The sequence below is a fragment of the Opisthorchis viverrini genome (genome assembly GCF_000715545.1).
Source record: "Opisthorchis viverrini unplaced genomic scaffold opera_v5_116, whole genome shotgun sequence".
Taxonomy (NCBI): domain Eukaryota; kingdom Metazoa; phylum Platyhelminthes; class Trematoda; order Opisthorchiida; family Opisthorchiidae; genus Opisthorchis; species Opisthorchis viverrini.
Genome location: NW_008751772.1, coordinates 79,887 through 102,998, shown reverse-complemented (window position 1 = coordinate 102,998; position 23,112 = coordinate 79,887). Strand labels below are relative to the sequence as shown.

Here is a 23,112-nt window from a genome sequence, read left to right as displayed (position 1 = left end):
AAGCGGGGGAAAACTTGAGCTTGAAGTTGGGCAACACCCTCAAGGACACGTTTTTACCCGTGAACAGTTGGAATGGCTGGAAGCTGTGCTGTTCTCTGGTGATACTTCACATGGTCAAGCTTTTGAAGAACATCGGCTGGATTTTGCGGCTTCTTCTAGGGAGCGTACTGTCGGAACTCGGTTATTGACTGCAGGTAAATGAACTGCATCAAAAGTCCTTTGTGTCTGCAGAACAAAACGTTTCTGAGGTGACGACTTAGTGATCGACTCCAAAGTTTCCCGAGCTGTGTGAGGTGACTGGTTTCCTCTACTCAGATGAGGAACTAGCTAGGAAGACCTTCTACTCAACGGAGTTAAATGGATACACCCTCTGTATTTGCCATGCGCGCAAGTGTCTTTGGCGGGTGTGTGGCGCTGCGGCAAACGGCGGAACCTGTCAACCAAGGCGACGCGCAGCTGGTTCGGCCACATACATCGAATGAGCTGCATTCACCGGCCAGGTTCCCGTTTTTCTGCTGGAAATATGGCCGAGAAAGCTTGGAGTCGCATGGGAAACTGGTGATGAAATGTGTAGAAGAATCTGAACGCGCAGTCAGTTTTTCAGATCTTCACCACACAGTCACAGAACGACCAAATCAAAGGAGAATTAAGAAGTAAATTCGTTATGCTCTACTCATAAGGTTGCAGAAAATTCGTTGATGGCCCACGACCGGTTTCGCCCTTCTTGGGGCACATCAAGTAGGCACAGTCCCCGAGTTTCCGTCAACCTCACGTTCTACTTGAAACCAAATTAGCGAAACGAACCCATTTGCTAACTAATTCGGTTTTGCGAGAGAAGAAAGAGGATTCGACAAGGAAGACATCGAATTAACCAATGAAGCACCAGGAATTTGCTCTCTATCAGAATCCAAAATCCTACATCTAATAGGGATGTTGGGCCGGCCAATCAAACTCAGATGGGTAGAAATACGACTCAAACTCGAAACTCACAGCTGACAGATGAGATCCAGGGAAGAAAGCTATCAAATACCACAACGTAACACAACTCACAATCGGACCAATCAGAATGGGGCTGAAATAAATCGCTGATGAAGCAATCGAATGCAAGGAATACAGACCACAGCGCAATACATTCGGTAAATGGACCAATTACCTCACCAGATGGCTACTCTCCGTCTCTCTACCCACGAAATCATCATCGATCTGCAGTTTGTCAGCTCTGTGACTCTACTGAAGTTACCATACTGGACCGTTCTGGTTGAATCATTCATAGAACGATTAAATTCAATGTATCATAGAGACATTCCGGCCTGCATAAGTGTGGTGACCATTTACTGTCGACTTTCCCAAACTAGTCTCTGCAGATTGGGAAGTGAAAAATATGCAATCTGACGTAGTCTACCTTGAAAATTCAACCTCCTGGGGGTGGTGTTTTCACGCACAACATTTCCTATCCATGTCATTGCTGATCTTCACTGATAAGTTTCTCACTACCCCTGCTTGAGATCACTAAAGCCTCCCTAAAGCCTCATCATCATCATCGACAGCATGACATCAGTGTTCAACACGGATGCTTCACTGCCTTACAACTACGATGTATTGGAAAGCCTTATTGCAAAAAAAAGGGTAAGGGTGGACGGGGAAGGTGATAACAAGAACGCCACTGACATCGATTAGCGGCCATATCTTGCAATGTCTCCAGCCAGGCACAGTGAGGATCACGCGGTCCCCATCCTGGAAGGCGAGTAGCACCGACAGCACCAAATTATTTCGTGATCTCCTTCATACCCCTCTGCCAAATCAAGGATTGGCCACCTCTCTGTTTACGCCACTCTGAATTGGGCGTGGAAATTCCTGGATTCACACGGAACTACGCAAAATCACAGACCTAAAATAAATGACCTTAAGGATTTAACTTGTTCAGACTTTTCAGAACTTCCGCGTGGTTCGTATTCCGTTCTATTTTGACTAGGATCGGCGACGAACTAGCTTCAATAAGCGCTGTTCCAAGAAGCTCTTCCACGCTTCATCTTCGCCTAGTATGATCGTTCTTTTCAAAGACTTGTCAGTGGTTACTTCAATCGTCCCGACACATAACAGTTGATAGCAACCGTCAGGACACTTGAGAGCTGTGAAATCGATCAATCTTTGGTCACTCCTGCTGGCGCATTCGAAAAGTGCACAGAACAACTACTCTGGCGTCATTCAATCGTCTTCCTATCCTATAAAACTTCCATCCCCCATGTGTGCATCGCTCCGTTCTCCAAGGTTTGCTGACCAGAATTGGTTGTGAAATCTCATATTTGACAGGTGACTTGTTTCCATTTGCTGAGCAGAGATCAAAGAACGGTTTCCGCGTGGATCGTGGTCAGTCCGGGGATTATTCGTACGAATATGGTCGCTGTTTCCTAATTCACTAGTGACTGAACGTTGAATGATTCAACCACTCCGATAAACGGGCTTCCAAACCTCATGTTTCCATCGTCTAGTTCTGAAATGAGGAAGCACGGTGGCACGTATCCACCCACAGATGTTGGCGGCGAGACTTAGCAAACTAGTTCTGGCTTCCCTTTGAATAAACGCACAATTCGTAGCCAATCCAGCTGATAATCGGGCTCCACATCACCTCCCTACATGAGCATCTAAATGCGACGGTCTCGTGTTAAGCGAGTCGGTTTGATGATCTTTTCCAGTCACCCTGTGTCCTTCCACCCACCCAAGAAGTCCCCGATTTTGTATTACTATTGATTTTCTTCGTGTTATCTTCCCGACAGGCATAGAGTGTGTAGAACATGTTGGCCAACCCATATTTTTCCGCAGGGTTGATTGTCTAAATAGGTGTGTTTGAACCTGGTTGCCGTGACGACAAAAGTACCAATCGACTTGGAACACAATCGTATGTTTACCATCGTTTGCTCCGTTTGCTCTCCATTCTCTTCAGTTTGTGAGTACTATTCACACTACGAGTGTCTGGACTTTGCGTCGACGGATTGTAAACAATGTGCCGTATCCACAATGACCACTGCACTGAAAGTAAGTTTCCACATGCCATCCAATGCCCCTCTGGTTGATACATTCGGTTTTTTATTGAACGTTTTGTACAATGGTCATCCCCCTTTCCCATTTTCTTTTTCGAACTCCTCTCAGCCGAAAAGTCCCACACAACTGGTCCCTGTAAGTTCTCCTTCGACACAAGCCCGACCATTCAAATCCCCCACAGATGACTTGCTTGGACAGAGTACGGACTCCGGAGATAATTCTCAACCGGCTAGTGCATTCCAATCTCCTAAATCTGCCTTTGGTCCCCCGTTCCGTGGTTCACCCTCCTCCCCCGCCGCCCAATCATCGTCCTTATCCACGACCGGACCGATTAGCAATGAATCCACTTTGCTCAGCGCCGACGCCCCGGATCGTCACCTCCTGGCATTAACCAATCGACTGGCAACAACATGTTTGACGGACGATGGGGCAAGCACCGGACCAGAAAAAACGCAGCCACATTTCCATCATTGGAGGGAGGGAAATCTGCCGATGACTTCCAAATGTGCTGCGTGCAGGAAGACCTGTTGGTCTACGGAATGTCTGACGGGCGTCAGATGTGAATGGTGTGGAATTACAGTGAGTCTGTCAACGTTTGTGACCCTGTCGAGCTACCTATAAGTTTAGAAAGAAAGAAGTGTTGAAAAATCCGTATTTTGGATCGTAAGGCTGTTGATCAGTTCGTGATGTTTGGAAACGGTTTGTGTCACCAGTTGAAGAGGTAACTGCGCACAGACGATGTTCCCTTACAAAACGTTTGTAATCCGACTGTCAAGCTCAGAGGAAGGGCTTCTAGCCCGCAATCAAGCGTTTGAACACTATTCACGGACCACTGTGCCGTGGAATTCTCTTTGTTTATTCCAAAGTCAAAGGGAGCTCTTAGTCTGCAACAAATAGAATCACACCCTGTCGGTGCGACCCGAAAGAAGCACGAGAGTTGAGATACTTCCAGGTTGCCTAAGCCCAAGCAGGAGCAGTCGAGATACAGGGTTTAGGTTCGAACTCTGGACCCTCCGGTGAATGATTTCACGCTTCAACTACTGAACTGTGCTGAGCCCAATGACCGGAAGAAGAGATCGCGAAAATACTACCTTTCGTTTCCTTGTGTTCTGGATTGTAACTGGGATTCTCACACATTGCTCATCTACTTTTCCAAAGCCAAGGAGATGTTTAGCAGTTCCGTTTTTGTGATCTCGATGAGTCCAAACTGATCCGTATGTGAATAATCTCAGTAAGGGGGCCAACCCAACAGTATTTTGTTCTCTAGAGCGCCACGTTTTCTTGATTCCGTTACGTAGAAGTAATCCCGTGATTTCCGATTCGTCGTGAAACATGGCTGAAAAAAGCCGGGGGTACCGTCCTTTCCGAGGGACCCGCTGTCCCGATTAGCGGGAAACTGGTTACAATAAGCTGTGCAAAGTGATCCTTCGTGGATAACACAGTCACGTGTGAAGGTCATCACACAAGAAGGTTAAAGTACTGACTACATTTCACTTTGGTCTACAGCGTGTGACTGGCTGTTGCTCAATCCAAAGAACTCAAATGTTGCATTCTATGACTAATAAACTAATGATCGTTCAGCTGTAACAGCCTTTCGGTGCCTAGCTGTAATGCCATCCGGAGGAAGCGCGAGGGCTGGGATACTGCCGGGTTGCCCAAGCCTAGACGGGGGAAGTCGAGAGGCAGAGGTCGGGTTCGAATGACGGACCTTCCGGTCAGTAAATTCACGCGCTCTAACCACTTGGGCCGTTTCGTGCGATGTTGATTCGTATTCGGACTGTAGATTTTAGTTCCATGGCGTTCCTCTTACGTTTAATTTGAGCTCTGGGTTACGTAGATTGCACCTGGAGAAGGGTCTTGAGCAGAAATCACGACCAATCAATTAAGGTGTCGCCCTCAGTCAACCCCATTCACGAAGGGCCAACCAGACGCGCCGAGTACAACAATCAGAATCTCATCGACTAATCCTAAAGTTTTTCACCTATGGGATGCCACCAGGGCGCTTATCCGATAAAGTGTGACGTGATGTTTGGCATCAGAGGTCTGTTCTGTTTCATTCGTGAATTTCGTCCTCACTACTTACAACATATGAGTAATCTGTTCACAAAGGAAGCAGTCCGTGGTACGGCTTTCGCAGACCCTCAGTTAAATAGCCAATGAATACTAAACTGCATAAACCAAGGGATTTAACTGCGCAAGATGAGTCAACATTTTCACTTTTGGAGGGCGATTGCATCACACGTTTTATCATTTGCCAGAAACTAGATAATGGGATATTTGACAGTCCGAAGACTGCGAGACCCGTGCGCTGTCGTGGGCAACTTTTACCTAGAGACTTTCCAGCATAGTCTACTTTTTGTATTTCCAAGTGGTCTTCAAGAACAAACGTGTCCAACTGGCTTTCCTCTGTACATCACCTTAGCTGACCAATCCCGTTGAGGGGGATCTCTGCCAATCAGAGCTTCGTAAAACAGATTCGAATTGCGTTTGTCAGTGACTCTTTTTCAGCGATAAACACAGCCCGTTACTTGTTAACTTCTTTCATTCCTTTCGTGCCCACTAGTTCCATGGCTTCTGTTTTCTTTCCACACCACTAGGTCATCAGTCACCTCAAGACTTCCAAAGTTCATTTTATACTCAGTAATGAATGAGTATGTCTGATATTGAAGAGAATTCCTTGCGCTTTAGAGATTTTCACACTCCCCAATCCTATCAACTGGAAAGTGGTGATTCTTCAAATGCCTAAGTTGCATTTTGTTCTGTCATCCTTCTAAAAACTTCAGACAGCCCTGCTTGCTATCGAATGACCGCTATCCCATCATCATCATCATCATCGACAGCATGACATCAGTGTTCAAAACCGGTGTTGCGCTGCCATACAACCATGAGTTATTTGAAAGCCTTATTGTGAAGAAAAGAGTAAAGGTGGACAGGGAAGGAACTTAGTGCGAGCTAACCACAATCATCCCGAGGTGTCTACACCCTATAGACATTCACTCAGGCAATCTGGATAGAAACTGACAACAAGAACGCCACTGACATCGGTTGCCAGCCATATCTTGTAGTGTCTCCAACCAAGCATAGTGAGGATCACGTGGTCCCCATCCTGGAAGGTGAGTAGCACCGATAGCACCCAAGCGTTTCGTGATCTCCTTCATACTCCTCTGCCAAGTCAGGGGTTGGCCACCTCTCTGTTTACGCCACTCTGAGTTGGGCATGGAAAACAGCACTCTCTTCGGCAAACGATGGTTCGGCATACACAACACGTGTTCCAACCAATGCACTTTCTGATGCTGGACACATTCTTCAATGGAGGCATCCGTTGCACAATTGAAAACGCGCTTTCTAACTGCCTCGTCACGGATTCGCCGACACCAATCGACACGAGCTATGGTTCTGAGACAACGATTGTCGAACACCTGAAGACGTCTCATTTCCGCTGCTCTAATAGGCCAAGTGTCACAGCCACTTTCGGTTGAATGGGGATAATGCTAGTGACTGCCTTCATTGTTGCCATGCTTTTGGGGTCTCTGGTTTCGACCTAAGTTTGCGCCTCTCTCCGACACTTCTACTTCGTGCATAGTCCGGTTGTTTCAAACGAACTCGTCTTTGCTAAGGCTTTCGGCTACTGCTCAACGTTATCTCGATTTACCAGCACTTGAAATAACCAATGGACATACGCAAGAGAACGCACAGAGGTTGGAACACTGCGTCGACTATATCGCGGACACTGATACTTTCTTAGCGATGTTGTGGAATGTAGGTAGCTCGGTTGCGCTGTTTGGTTGTTGTTCTGTTCGCCGAGCTTGGCAGTTGGATTGCAAACGTTTCATCCCCAATCGAGGTGACATTGTCAGCACAGGGTTGAGTGACTGAATTGCTCCTCTTCTGCCTGTGATTATATAGCATCCAAACAGTATCTGGTAGTTTTGAAAACGGTCTTCGCGTAGTTTGAATCAGACGCGGTCTCAACCTCCTGTTTCTGGTTGGTTCTTTGGGTGCATTCAATTCGTCAGTTCTGTGTGTGGTTGTTCTGTTGTGATTCGGCCGTTTTTCTTCTCGTTTTGTGGTGTGGGTTTTGTTCCCTTGATTGGTTGATTCAGCGGCCCTCTGATTTTAGTGATTGTCTTCCTTTGACCCAGTTACTCCGTTGGTTGCCGTTAGGTTTCTTAGCTCCGAGTCCCGTGACCGTGTGGTTCTTTCGCTCGCAACGGCTGATAGACTGGGTCAATGTCGATGAGTTTATTGATCGATTTTTATGTGGAGTACCACGCCTCGGCAAATTCTCGCTCCTGTTTTGTTCTTGCGTGAGCAAGTATTTGAACGATATCCCGATTGAACCTGTGTCCTCCAACGTCTTCGTGAATTGAGACAAGTGACATTAAATCACGCCTTCTGCTGGCAAGCTTGTGTTCGTGTATTCTGGTAGCAAGTTTTCCTCCCGTTTGGCCAACATGGTGTTTGTCGCAGTCGTTGCACTTAAGTTTGTAGACCAAGTTAGTCTTCTTCAATTCATCCAAGCCTCCCTTTGGTTTCGAGAGGGTTCTTCTCAACGTGTTTGTAGGCTTAAAGGCGACTGCAATTCCATGTTGCCGTAAGTGTCGTGCAGTCATCTCCGCCACGTTTCTGATATACGGCAGCGTAATCTTCCTCTGTTCTGGTCGCGTTGACGGATCAGCTTTGTGGTGGTCTCGAAAGCCCTCCGATATGAAATTCCTCCGAATATCTCGTAGAGTCTTCGTTCTTCTTTTTTCTAAGTCTCTGTTGTGTTTTGCAATGTGTCTCCACCCGCTTTAATAGAGTTTGAACACAGCTCCGCTTGTGACAGTCCGGATGGTTGCTGTGGTAATTCAGAATCTGGTCCGTATGCGTTTCTTTCCCGTATACTTCAGTTTGTAGTTGGCCGTTTGTTGTTACTTTGATTGGTACTTTCTCACAGCTGGGTTATTTCACTTGCCTTAAAAGCCTAGAAAATTAACTTCTCGAATAGGCTCCTATTTTCCAGGCATCTGGGGTTAGTTCTACCGTCTTCTCCCTCACACAGGCACACTTTTCCTGTCAGAAGAATCTCCCCATAGAATGCGATTTTGGCGTTTTGCGTGAGATAATGTTACCACCTGCTTGTGTCTCTCTGCCTCGAACAAGTCTCCTTGTGGAACAAATTATCGGAATGACGAGGCCACCTCCGGAAACCCTGATGGGGGGTAAGTTTCTTTCTCCCTCCCGACAAGTTGTCCTTCACTCTTGGTGGCCATATATCCCACGTTCATAGGAGTCCAACGGAACAAAGCTTTATCAACACATGCTAGGTATGAAAAGCGGTCATCCAAGATGTGTATCCAACTCGGTGCTCGACCCATCGGTCCCCATGAGGTGAAATTGCTCGCCCTCTCTACAATTCAACTCTCACAAGGACTTACGGACTGGTACTGACACCCTCCGCATAGAGACATTCAATAATTTCTTGCGTATATTAGTGTTCTCTTTTGTTAACAACAAAAACCCACCTGGTAAATCAGAAGGCGAGAAAGAGACACTAATAAAACCTGTCTTTTGAGAGCGTGAGGTTACAACAACTAGGTGCACGCACCTTACTCAAGTTGAATACAGTACCAAAAAAGTTTAAACGAAGGACTTATCGTTTTGAGTGTAAGTTGTAATAGTACCACCGATTTCGTTTGGTGGGATGTGGAACAAAACAAGCGCGAGGGAAAAGTTTAAACGAAGGACTTATCGTTTTGAGTGTAAGTTGTAATAGTACCACCGATTTCGTTTGGTGGGATGTGGAACAAAACAAAGCGCGAGGGAGACAGTGGGTGGGGATGCACTAATCAGATTGGGCAACCGCTACACGCACAAGCAATCAGTTTTTTTGAGACATCCCTTCCTGAAGAGCCCTCTTTAAAGAGCCGACTAAAATCGCGCTTCTATAAGGCAATCCCTTCCTGAAGGAAGCTCACAACACATCAGTGTGTGTCTTCTCCAGGAAGCTTCCCTGACTTCTTTGGAGAGGCGATTCCGTACCACTCTACTGACTTGTTCTGAACCCTGCATTTCGCGTGGCTGATTACGTATTTCAGCTGGCACGTTCACCTGCCGACACAGGATATGAGCAAGTGATCTTGGATGAAGCCCTCGTATGCACTACATAGGATGCCTTTTTCGGGAAAAGTTTGTATGACCTTGGAGCTCATGGGTGTCTATCATTTAGCACTTGTCAAACCTCATCTCAGTTTTCGACGTTTCCAGTCCCCAGAGAAATTTTTAGCTTCATTCTTGTGAATATTCGATTTGAACATGAGATGCAAACTAAGCAGTTGGACAGTGGCTACTCAGTCTATTTAAGTAGTTCGTCACACCCACAACTTTGGGGTGAGAAAACGTTGGCAAAATGTGTACTATATTAACGAAGGAACTCGGTGCAACTAACCTGTTTGTCGGAGAGACCCACGCGCTGGAACCCCCAAATATTGCACAATCTTAAGGCACTCGCTGATATCGTACACGTCAAGACACAGACGGTCTCACTCGAGAATGTTCTCTCCGGAGAGAGACAACCGTACTACCAAGCTCCGTTTTTGACGTGTTCTGTCTACTGGCCTTGTCATTTCTTTGACTAGTCTGCTGTGTACTAAAACGACCAATCACCTTGGAACCAAGTGATTTTTGAACCTGTCCATTTCACTGATGTTTGACACATCTTCACAAACGAATAGTGTGTCTGTCTTCCCCTCTGGCAGGAGAAACGTTCATAGGAAACCGAGCGTCGAAATCGATAACTTTTAGAGAGTTCCATGTAGCTTCGCCCAGTGATCGATACGCTCCAAGGAGACATGAATAGAGCCGAGGTCTCTTCAGGAGAACTATATCGAACTAACCTTTATGTCACAGTGTTTGGTAGTTCTTAACATGACTTGATGGGAAGCGCAATGGATCGATCGATTCGTATTTCAAGTGGATGATCATTTCACTTTGTTACGATGACCAATCGTGTGCCCAGTTACTACCACCTGGTTACAGAGAGATCCATAGAGCCATAGGACCCTTCATCCGGTCCTATTAGAACTCAACAGTGCTCAAAAGCTCAACGGTCATCCGACTCATAAGACGAGCACACTCTGAACGCAGCCGACCCGTCCAATCAGGCAGTAATGTCCACACGTCAGGCTGAGATTGATTTATCGCATGCCTTCAACGATGATTCACCCTGGGTTTGGAACACCGTCATTGCGAACGGTCATTGTGAAGACGAGTCGGGTCGATAACTTCCAACTACCTGGATGGGGACCCCGGGACTTAAATGAGTCCCGGTCTATCTGAAGATTGACCAACCCATAACGTGATCGATTGTACGGATAAACTGGAAACGGTCCTCTCGGGTCACTTGCGCCTTTTGCCTACTATGCCCCGCTTGCTATTTGTGTCTGACCGATTGCGAGTCACCTGACAGCCCGAAATTTTCAGCTCTGTTTCGACTCAAATTCGTTGGAACTTGGATGTTTGTCTCAGTAATCTCCCTATGAATTCATCTTATTGTTCCGTCCACATCTTGAGCTCTTCCAAGCTTCTCACGTGGACAGTAGAATGTACCGGAGAGAAAAACAGCCAGATTTGCGTGTTTATTGTGTTGCGAATCGAGTCATTGAAGCAAACATCCGGTTCTCCTGTGAGTTGTTTTGTCGCGTTGCCGGAACTGCTCCTCCCCTTGCCTCCGTCTTATTGTGATTGGCCCATTTGGTACGTCCACCCCATATGGTCAGCCATTCGGGAAGCGGTCACGTGACAGACTTTCCCTTGTGTATTGTCCATGTCTAATCAACCATCTGTCTATTTGTGGATGGCACACGATACTACTTATATACCGATAATTGGTAAACTCTTTTCACTCAATAATTTGTTTATTCATTGTGTTTGACAGTTCAATCGTTGACTGATGAATTTTCCAGTAGTGGGGATAGTCCAGAGGAGTCAGGGATGGACAGGCGATCGATTAAAGAACGGTCAGATTTCGATGGTGAGTACCTCCGTCTCGTTATCATCTTGTTTCCTTTTCTCTGTCGCGTGCTAATGTCCATTTTCGGTTGTCCATCAAGGCTTTGTTATGCCGGAACAATATCACTTGCAGGTACAACGTTCCATCTGAGTTCCATCCCCATCGTTCCTAACCTAGTATTAGGCAACAGACCTAATCTGGTCAGGACCATTGTTCAGTAAGGTCACGGAAATAAAATGAGATTGACGGAAACTCGGGGACTGGACCTAATTGATGTTGAGCCCCAAGAAGGGCGTAGTCGGTGGTGGGCTGTCGAAGAGGTTTCAGCAATTTTGCGAGTAGTTTCCTTTGTGAATCTCGAATATCGTGCCAACTGGAACATGGGGTGACCTGTGTGCAGCACATTCAGTTGTACAATATCATAAATGATAGATTCAGTTGAGTCTTTCGTGAAAACGAAATTGATTTGCAAAGTATATTTCTCCTGTTGGTTGCTGTTCTGTTCGCTGAGCTGGGTAGACGTTTCGTCACCAACCGAGGCGAGACCAGCAGGACGTTGAGCATTGCTGTACTTCCACTTATAAATTTCTTTTTGGCGTGTGAGCGGTAGCCTCTGCTTCTGACTGATCGTCTGGATGGTTGGTCGTAGCAACTGCGGTCCATCTGTACATTACCGGCACACATGCACACCAAAAAGTCAGTTAGAAAGTGGTCGCGACTTAGCAAGGCGTACTTTTGTGACAGGTTTTATAGCCCCACATAACTGTCCTCAAGCAGTTGCTCACTGGTCTTCAATACTGATGAGCACATAAAGTTAGGATGGACCCCCGGGGTTTGATAAAATACCTCACCGGTATTTGCATTAGGGCTTTCTGCTGTCCAGTCAAACTCCAAGGCATGTTTCGGTCGATTCTCCCAACACAGTTTGCGCATCCCATAAGTTCTGCCTGATTTCCCCTGTCTTTACAAGGTCAAATCAGTTTTGTACACCAAAGTGGAGTTGAGCCATTACTAAGCATAACTGTTCTGGTCCGTGGATCTCCTGGTAGAAGTACGAATTGAAACGGGGTTCAGCTGGACCCTGATCGGTTGCGAGGTTAAAACAGTCATTTCCGTCGAGCCCACTGCACTTGTACGCCGTTTGGTCCAAGCTGCAGAGACAGTTCTTGATGCCAAGAGGTGACCGAAAAAAAGAAGACTGACCTAAAAAGCCACCGGGAAGCGGAGACATAGTCGTGCCAACGTTTTGTATACCTACAGATGACAGACCTGTCAGTGAAGACATTCTATGCTGAAGAAGCCGAAAAGTACTCGGAATCGTCTGCGGTGCACAGTTCACGAAAGTTTCAACAAGAGTTTTCAACCAGTGACAGCTGAGCGCGAAACAAAGTCAGGTAAAAGTTGGTATTGTCTCGAAGTTCGTCGGTGGCATCTGGCCAACAATTACACCGCTGACAAAACCACACTGAGGTGGAAAAATTCGTTCAACTGTAACACCCTTCCGGTGCCTAGCTGCCATGCCACCCGGAGGAAGCACGAGGGCTGGGATACTCCCAGCTTGCCCAAGCATAGTCAGGAGAAGTCGAGAGACATAGTACGGGTTCGAACCAAGGACCTTGCGGTCAGTAAATTCGCGCTCTAACCACTTGGGCCATCTCGCCCCATTGGAGTAGAATTATCGCAAACAGAAGATTTTTTAACAAAGTATCCCTCCGTCCTCTTTGTAAGGCAATCGAACACATGGATCATGGGGATAATAAAACCTGGTTGCCTAGTTGCCATGCCACCTGGAATGAGAACTAATTTTGAGGTACCGCCAGATTGTTCAATTCCAGACAGGAGTAATCGAGATGCCATTATTAGTTTGGAACCACTGACCTTCATGTCAGTAAGTTCAAACCATCTGGAAAAGACTACTGGTTAAAGGAAGAAGGCCTTCGCTGCGGAGTTATTTATTATAAAATGCCAACTGAACAGTTACAGACTATTGGACAGGGGAGGAAAACTCTCATATGCATCTTGTTTACAAAAACTAAGTATCCATTTTATCCCTGAACGCGTCTTCCTGAACTTTCCTGAATGTTCACTGACTGTTGCTCAAACCCAAGCAAATGCGACTCGACAAGTTCCGTAATAAATCTCCCATTTCAAGAGACACAAAGCGGAGTTACGAGAAATCATACTACTCGCATGCCCCAACAAGTAGTATCACTGTTGCACTGGTACCTAAAAAACAATTGTGGAATTAATCAGACGAGGGGCCTTCAGTTGGCAACAGGTTTCGGTTTCTTCAACCGCCTTGTTCTCATCGCTCGTACGGAACAGCTATCGAAGAGAACGCAGCCAGCGTTCAGGCACTGTAGTAGTGTATAGGGAAGCTGGCCTCTGACGCGGTTGAGATCCGCTCACATTCACGGGCACAGAATTCCACCCCTAATCGTTTCGATCTCCCAGAAGTGTTCTATCCTCCACTCCGTTAACTGCTATCAAATGTTCGTCCCTTGAGTTGGCGACGGGATCTTCCACACCTGTCTTTCGCGACTTTGATGGCCACGTTTTATCCTCATACGGAATTCTTGTCTCTGTTGGGAATGTGAGAAACTTTTTCGAAAGTTTCAAATGAAATTTCGTCCCGTTAGTGAAGCAAAAACGGTGGTGCAAAGCCGAGATGCTGCTTCATCCCTATTCGGACTCATCAGCAGTGCGCATCTCACAAGACTTCAGGGTGTTTCGAACCCGTGACCTTTCAATCAGTGAGTGAACACTTGAACGTAGCATAGATTGTCTTCACTGAACGGACGAAATCTTAATTGAAGATCATCAAATCGCTCCACAAAACCACCAGTCTATAAGTAGTATCTCCGAGGAAAAATAATTTCACAAGATGCTCGTGACCTTTAGCTGAGAAGTCCTCACTCGAGGAACCAATCAGCATGGGAAAACGTGATGCGATTTCTGTGGTTGAAGAATGATTGGCACCACACGCTTTCCAAGTTACAGCTGATCACACCGCTTTTCATCCGCTTGTAGCCGAACGATTTAGTTCTCAGCCACTGGCCGGGAGGTTTCCTGTTCGAAATTCTCTAAGTTTCGTGAGGGGTGCATTGCTAATGATTCTAGCCAAGGAGGGAACAGTGCTTGTCGGCTTTTCAGCTTGACGAGATCTCTATTTACATTCTTGTATCTGTCACATTCAGTCGAACACTGGCAGCAGCACCAAGCACGTCATCTGTCACAGTGGTAAACGAATGAAAAACGGTCCCATCAATGCTAACAGCCATTTTATCAATTTCCACTTTATCCGGCACGCGATTGGACGTTGCGTCCGTCAGAACCTCCCTGTGGCCTCGTCAAGTGTTTTATTGTCAGATTCATTAAGATTATTCAAGAACAATCTAAACCTACTGAGACATCTAAATTCCACCAGACGCCGATCAAACGGCCTTGGATCAAGGTCAAGTACAGCGCGAGACCGTTGCACTCGCACCTACTCGCTTTTTGCAATAAAGCTGGTGATTTCCTTGTCGGCGAGTGTTTTTTTCCGGCACTAGGAACTGAATCGAGGATAGCAGTCAGATGAAGCAGTTATCGACCGACCTGTACTTGTACATTACGCACTACGCAGCACCGCGCCCAACACCTCCCCTTACAATTCAAGTCACACGCCGTGCTCTATGAATTAGGGTTCGTAGAGTTGTTTTCGGCAGTCCTGGCGTGCGCACTGCTCCATCCCCTTACAGTGCGTGCCTCTACAAAACCGGAAGGCATGGCAAAGATTTTGATGTAGAGGTAAATCCCCACCCATGTTAGGTGAATATGGTTCTGCATGAGTAGACACCGCTGTGAACTGTGACATAGAGCCCATCAGTCGGACGTGATAAGAATGGCCTCCAGACTACCCGAAAACGCTTAATCGCATGAATTGGTCATCCCCTTGGAGCACTTATTTCCAAATTGGTCTTGAGCATCTGAAAACCAAAGGGGTTTTTGATCCTTTTTCTATTTAAAGTGACCATTTACTACCACACAAACGGATTCGTTTAACCCTAGAATTTCTAGTTTTCAATGGACGTTTTGCCCCCCTGTCAACAACCAAAAAATTCACAAAAATTTGACAGTAATGAATAAATACTGCCAAGTATACCAACTGTGACTCCTTTGCTCTTCACCCCGTTCGCCAGATTACGTTCGCGTCTACGACGGAATGGCTCGATACCGAAAACGACAGTGTCGATACCTGAGCCTCGGACGCAGTGTCTCCGTTCACAAGGTGATTGAACTATCACTGAAGGCCTTTCAACTCCCACCGGATGAGGCAAAATCCTACTGTCTTGTCGAGCTGAATGAGCGAGGTGAGTGATCTAAGTCGAATAGCTGATGTGACATCGATAAATCAGTAGTATCGAGTCAGCGACATTCTAGGACTGGCCGCTGGTCAGATCGAGCTGCGCCTGACAACTTGTTGACTGTCCCATTCACACAGTACTTCTCCATTGCTGAAGGTCATTCAGACAGAGACTACCAGAAAATGGGCATTTTGAATGGTGCCAAAGTACTTTCCCACGGAAATGGCGCAGCTACAAAGACGTCTACACCTTTGTGAATGGATACTGTTCATTCGAGTAACATCCAGGTAGTAGTGTGAACTTACTGACAGTTTAATATGAGCAACACAGTGTTGAGTTGCTTTTTAGATGAATCCTTTAAGGTATGAAGAAACAGACGAACCGGATTTGGAAGGCACCGCATTTAGTACCGATTGAGGGGTAATTCAGTCGTCACGTTCTCACAAGAAAGAGGCTACGTTCTATTTGTTCCTTGCAGTGATCTCTTCAAGGAAAGCTATGAACTATCATAGCTGAGGTCGACCCAAGTTGTTGCCCAACATTTTGCTGCTTGCGGATAGGCGAGGACTCTCGAATTAGGCCGTTGTAATGAAGCAAGGTGATGGAATTACCCGATACACTCATAGCTGGTGAGAGCGAACACTCTGCAATGTCATTTGACCTTTGACATGCTCTAGGCGATGTACTCTCCCCACATGAATGTACTTTACCACATTCGGTAGTGTTTGCTTCCAAATGCAGCCATCACCATGTGTGCCGGTTGTGAAAACCTTTTGCTTTACTGGGTCTGCTAACCTGACGGTTCAGAGAAATTGTCCGATTGGTGAATTTCAGGTCCATTAGCCTGAGGAGTTTCGTCTTTAGGTAATCTTAGTCGATGAGCGTATCCAGGTGGACATTATGCATCCAACCGGTATGTATTCCGGAGTTTGTGTCAGGACGCGCCCAGACATGAAAAAAGTACATGTGCAGAGAATGATGCATCCCCAATGTCATCATCGGTACCACACGTTCTGGACAGGTGCGTTGGCGGAGCTCACCAAACACGGTTCTCTGTCTTCTCCTTATCGCGTAGTCTGGCAGGCTCAGTGCAGGCGTAACCAATAGACGGCCACTCACGATGCAACAGTTTGCCTAATTTTTTAGTCTGATGCGTCGGTTATAAAACAATACGCTAGATTCCACGTTTTCGGTTGAGTGTTACTCATTGGTCAGGCACCGTTATTTTAGCGCATACCCAAGAAAAACGAGGTTGAATCCACATACTTTGGAAATTCACTCCTTCTTTTCCAAGAAACATTGTTTTTTTCTAACTGCTAATCACTAAAAACACTTTTATCGTTAAGTTGACTTCATGACTCGACACCATCTATCGTCCCGTGTGCGTTGCGATGTGTGGAATCACGCCAAATTGCATCTTGATGTCTCGGTCGCCGCTTGTCTTTCCGTCCTCATTTCAGACGGCGCAGAGCACGTGTTGGTCAACACTTCGTCTTTCAAATCGCAGTTGCAATTCGAAACGCGGCGACCACAAATCATTCTTCGAGTTCGAGAACGCTCAGTCGACAGAGAATACATTCAAGTCTATCCTGGTGCAATGGGGTAAGTTGTCCCCCCCCTAAACACACCTGCGTGCAGACTTATAAGTTGTACGAGGTTGTTCTGCAGTGCCCGAAACGGTGGTCCCGGTGGAAGCGCTTGGAAAGGTGTTGTGACTCACTGTCCAGTAGCAAACACCAACCAACAGCCAACGGGCGAAGTAGTCATTACTTACATTTGATTGGTTAGTCCTCTGGGTCATTCAGTGCGGTCGTGAGCTCTGCTGTGCATGTCTGTGTGCAGTCGCAGACCTGTTCGGTTTCTCAGCCAGTAACAATTGTTCAAGGGTGGCGCGTATTTCTGATCCATCCAATTGGGTCGCAGTAGCAGCCTTTACCGAGCAATTGCACCCGGATGTGGGAGAAATTACAGTGTCCTGATGATTCATGCGATGCATGCCGTTACCTTCCGTCACTGTTGTCGTGAGATGATTTTAGCCTTCCCCCTCAAATGTGTCCCTGAGTGGCGGGCATTGTATGCTACGGCGGGAACTGAGTACATCGTGGGTCTGTCTAGTACAATTCGCCACTGACTCAAACGATTTCGGGGTCTATACGGCTAAGCACTTGTGAGCAAATCGGAATGCAGTGGGCCTCGGATGAATCCCCCATTCACATTAGCTTCAACCCCCCCCCAGTGTTCAAGAATTCGTTGTATCTTGCTTTTTTTTGTGGATTGTACTTGCTTTGCTGCGTTCTGCTCTGCCTAACGGTCACCAGCTTTGTGTTGAACTTGTCAGTAGCATCTTGTCAAACGGGCGAAATTTAGCAATAGATTCTGCGGAAAGTTTTACGCAAAGAAATGCAACCAAATAGCATTGGTGATGCGGCAAAAACGATTGAACACCCACCTGAAAAGCTCAAACGAATTTTTCAGGTGTTCCTCACAATTTTCTACACCTATCAGGAAGGTCAGCTTTCTGAAAGCAACCACTGAATGCCCGGAATCTACGGAGACTCTCAGCTCCGCCGGGTGTTGGCCAGACAGACAACGCCCCCTCAATATGCAGCCCATCACAGGCTTGCATCAAACCCAGACAGCGCGAGTCAGCGTTGATCAAGGACAGACAACGCCTCCGCAATATGCAGCACGTCGCTGCCTCGTACTAAAGCCAGACCGCGTGCGTCAGCATTGGACCAAGTTCAGACAGTGTCCTTCCAATAAAAAGCTTGAGGCCGTTGTAATTTTCGCACTCGCACGCACTCGTGCTCTCGCAACCACTTCGTTGGAATATAGCTATTGTGTTCCCTTCCGTGAGTCTTTTTCTCTCCGACACTAGGCCCTGGAGCAGGTCAGCAGCAGATACCACAGGCCGACGAATCAGCAGATATAACAACACCTCTGCTATAACTCTCATCGATTTGTGGGCGCCAAGACACAATATCATCACCATGTGTTGGTTTCGCATTGCTCACAACTTGAAGTATTTCAGATGAACTCACTGCAATGGCTCTTTTCTCGCGAAAGAATACCTCAGTCCTGAAAACACTTTTGGTAGTGTCTCGTCGTGAAACAAAGTGTCGTAGAATGACCTTGTGTCGGATAGGATTCCACTGATATCATGTGTTTTGAATCGCTGGACGTGTTCGCGTTTCAGATACATCCTTTTTGGTGCTAACGGGATAACATGTAAACTCTGATGCGGAAGCCGTTTGACCTTCATCAGTACTGAAATACGTTCGATGATATTCGGAAGAAATAACTCACCCACGATAGATGAACTAACGACTTTCCACAGGTTGCGCTGGCTTGGCCACGTGCTCCGTATGCCAGTCGACCGACTACCTCGAAGGGTTCTTTTTGTCGAACCACTCGAAGGATGGAAACAAACTGGGAGAGGTCAAACAATGACTTTGCAGCGAAGTCTGATAGCCAATACCAGCAAATTCAGCTCTGCTGGTCATTGCCGTCTCCCTGGATGAGGACATTGAGACGGGCCAAATCAATGGTTTGAGACGTTGTCAGACATGGCCCAGTAGCACCCTCACTGGCTCTCGTAAATCCAAGCCATTACCTTCAGTGCATAGCTCCTTTCCCAATCTCCCGAGGTACTTACGCACAAATTTATCAGCTCCCGCCTCCAATGCGCAGCTACATAGCCCACCTTCCCGAATCATCGGTGAACGCAACTGTGGCAGCTAAAACCACCACAAGTACGTGGTTATCACAGCTGACAATGATGATGATGATGTTGACCCCTTTCCTACGCGCCACCACAATCGGAGTGGTATCAAGAGTCTGCGGATGTCTGTGGAGAATCGGTGTGTATCATCTTGTACTTTATGCAGTGATGCACCCGCCACTTTCCGAAGCTGACCTTGTCAGACTGCTAGGACTGGTTGGCCTGCGTTCACGTGACATTTGAGCTAGGCCCAGCGTGTTGCCAACCTCCAGTCTGTGACCTTTGGTGATATTGTCCGGGGGTGTTTTGTATCTTTGTTGCGTACTCCGGTTGAATGATTCTTTTCTAGATCTGTCGAATCTAAACCGACAGTGGTTGATCTACCGAAAGTAGGTGAACCGAGTGCGGTTTCCGCTGATGCTGTCAACTTCAAACGTAAATGTCCGTATTGATAAATGCGAACAACTGGCCCAGGTTTCTAATCAGTATCTGCCTGACATCGTTAATCGGGTGCGATAACGCTGTGACATGCTTGACCCCCTGGTTCGGCCCGCTTCGGCGACTCCTGGGAACACTTTTATGCCGTCACACTGTGGGGGTTCGGTATCGCACAAACTTGCGGGAGCTGACGGATGACGACCGTACCTCCTTGCCAAGCAACGAGATAGACCAACCATGACTTACAACAGACCCGCCGATCTTACATGCAGCATCATTTCTAGCCCTGTACAAACCGTCTCTGACTCTCCAGCCATGCTCGGGTTCCCAGTTGTTGTACCCTTGTTGATAGCTAAATCCGATTCCGAACCGCACGTGGGTACATAATCGCCGAAAAACTAACAAATGTCACGAACGCATCTTGCTCCAGTACATCAGACTACACAAGATACTTCATCAGGCCGGTTACTTTAGTGTCCAATTAACTGTGTGTTCAATGGTCATTCCATCTCTCCATGTAAGGCAGATCATGTCGATCAACTTCAACGGAACAGTATGTTCTCTCAAGATTCACCGCCGGAGAAAGTTGTGAAGACAGCTTAACTCAGCCGGCCAATTCGCTTGGGGTTTCGAAAAGGCCTGGAGGAGCGCTGCTCAACTACACTGTCCACGGTTTTCCGAAGACAGTGTTCGTCTTAGATATACTTTGCAGATGGACTTCAGTCAGGGCAAAACTTGTCTTGTCCATTGTTCACCTAGAAAAGGTCGGATTAGATGCTTGTACTCTTGGTATAAGACTCACAGTGTTCAGGTTCCTCGGTTTAACCTTCCCTCACTTGTCAGCTTTCTAAGCAATCTCCCCATTCTTGTAGTCCTTGCCGTACAAACGATTCTAGGTTATGATCTCGACTCTACTTTCACGACATAGCCTCCAAAACTATGCTTTTGTTTCACAGAGAACAATGTGATACCGAGCTAGCTCCTGTCTCCGTACCCGTAACCCGAGAGACCACGTCACATGATGCTATCGTGTTGGCTCTGAGGAGATTCAACCTGGAAGTAAGTCACATTTTTATTTTTGAGTGAATCCTATTCCAAACAGTAACACGGTAGCGTGCATTTATGGAGGTGAATATTGAAATCAATAGTTGACAGCTATATCGATCTGTGCCTTCTAGCTGCTCATTGGTGCAAATTTATAACCACCGATTGGTCAATAAACTGTGCAACAAAATGCTTGCTTGGTTGCTGCGACTAGTGCATTCCAATACAGTTTGATTTAACAGCCATCAACTAATTTGGTTTTTCGAGTAGAACATAAGGTTGACGGAAACTCGGGGACTGCGCCTACGTGATGAGCCCGAAGTAGAAGGGCGAAACCGGTCGTGGGCTGTCGAGGGGTTTCCGGCCACCTTATGAGTAGCGCATTACAAAAAGAACATGCTGGTGTTTGAGTGTACACTTATCCATCCAGAACTCGTCTACTGCTGACTACCATTCAAATCAAAAATCAAAGCGTCATCTCAAAAATGCCGAAATTTTATGTCGACAGTTTGCCTGGACACGAAAATATTGATGCACATTCCCGAAACCTTCGTATTTTCTTCAAAAACCACCTTTCATTTTTATCCATCCAGCATTTGGATGCACGCAAATTTCACTTGGTCGAGACCATTTTGGACCGCGGACTTACCGAACGCGCCATGCCCGCGGGCGAACGCATCTGGGCTCTGTTGGAACGAGTCCGGCGAGAATCGGTACGGGCCTGCAGACTTACGCGGTTCTACTTGCAACCAGTGGAAGATCTGACGGGTCCCGGTGTGGCTCTGTTTGTCGGCAACCTGAAGAAGGGTTTGAGCCAACGACTATACGAGCGCATTCTATTGGAAAGACTAGGAGTTGAAAATAGGTGGGATTCAATCGGTAAGTTGGACCATTTTGGTGCTGTTTACACACAGTTCGAATCCCATCGTTCAGCACGCAGCGTGTGTACACAGTCGTCTCTCTGTGGACAGACTATCCCATGGGAATGACCAGAATCGTAAGAAAACACCTGTCCTTTATGACAGGTGGCACATATCCAGGACGAAATTATCAGAGTCACTACCTACGTGACCCTCAGCTGGAGGGACGTGGCGCGGCTCTTGGTGTTCTGTGAGCCTACGCTGGTTCTCCAGAGGGTAGACTCAGTCGATGCAGGTATTATTGAGGTAGTCAACCTCATCATCATCATCATCATCATCACCATCGACAGCATGACATCAGTGTTCAACACCGATACTTCACTGCCGTACCGATGCTTCACTGCCGTAACCACAGACGTTGCCAGACGAACCGCACAGAGGCGACTATCAACAGGTATCCAGTCAAGTAAGGTTACTTCCGCTTGTTGAATTAGCACAATACCAACCCCGGCATATTCCACCGCAGCAGCCAGACAGACTGAGTGTCGAGGCTTTAGGGCTGGTTTGGAGACTCCTGAAGATGTCGGCGCCAAGTGACGAACAGATGCTGCACACAAAACCGATGCATGACGAGCGGAGTCATCAGTCCTAAGTGCTGGGCCTACAAGGAGAGAGTTATTAATGGGGTGGGGAGAGGGGGAAGAAAAAGTATGTGAAGGAGGAAGAAGGCAGACGTCAGCAGTAGTCCGTTTTTGCTTACCTGCCCTGCTGTATGCAGCAAGTAAGGTGCCACGCAACGGCCGATGTGGCATGAAGGTAATGTTAGTTGTGAATGTCATGGTTGTACGAGGGCTGGGATACTGCGAGGGCGCCCACATCTAGACAGGAAAACGATTAGGGTCCTCAATCAAAGCCTTTCGCTCAAAAGCCTAACCGAAACGGTGTTTGGCGGGAAATGCAAATGCATTACCGTTTCTACCGAACAAGTCGCCACACATGTTCCAACCCCCAACCTGGAGGGCCAGGAGACTGTGTTCATCAGACCTCTAACCATTGACCAACCTGGTATGAAAGACTCTGTGAGTGTCGCGGGACACTCTCCAGTATAGCTCAATGGATCGCTGAGGTGCGCAAACCGTCACACCACTGTAGGGTCCAGTCTCTTCGTGACGGAGGTAGTGCAATGTGCCTACTACTCCCAGACGCTTGCAGTAAAATGGGACAAACACTGCCAGGGCCACCGAAAACACGAATAGCATTTTTATCGTCTTGAACCAACTACATCTCGTTCCTTATTCGCACACGCACTTTCTGCTTTTGTAGAAGTCATCTACTATGATTTTGGCAGTCTCGTGCTGGTCTACTCGAACCCCGAACGAGCCGACGAGGCGTACCACATACTGAAGCAAAGCACGTTTGAAGACCGCCCCATTTTGGCCATGATTCTCCCTCGACTGATTGCCGCAAACTTGCCAAACGATGTGCAACCGCTTTTGGTGCTGGTCAACGTCAAATCCGGAGGATGTCAGGTAAGGCTGATTCAGTGTCTTGGGAACACACACAATCGCCTCCTCATATCTCTAGTCAGTTTGTACTACGTGAGGTTTCTGGCAAGGCTTCAGATCATTACATGACAAAAGCTTAGAAACTAGTCGACTACTAACAAAACTT

The 23,112-nt window shown here is 47.0% G+C and overlaps 1 protein-coding gene across 1 annotated transcript in view; it reads left to right on the top strand.

Moving 5' to 3' along the window:
* The window catches only part of T265_13894 (hypothetical protein), a gene marked incomplete at both ends in the record, with an annotated part of 69,505 nt that overhangs the window by 28,425 nt on the left and 17,968 nt on the right, over positions 1–23,112 (top strand). The window contains 8 exons of the mRNA XM_009171030.1: positions 2,942–3,618; positions 8,045–8,243; positions 10,958–11,053; positions 15,214–15,384; positions 16,839–16,980; positions 20,494–20,596; positions 21,175–21,460; positions 22,765–22,970. Coding sequence (XP_009169294.1) covers positions 2,942–3,618; positions 8,045–8,243; positions 10,958–11,053; positions 15,214–15,384; positions 16,839–16,980; positions 20,494–20,596; positions 21,175–21,460; positions 22,765–22,970 — 1,880 coding nt within the window. The remainder of the gene's footprint in view (positions 1–2,941; positions 3,619–8,044; positions 8,244–10,957; positions 11,054–15,213; positions 15,385–16,838; positions 16,981–20,493; positions 20,597–21,174; positions 21,461–22,764; positions 22,971–23,112) is intronic.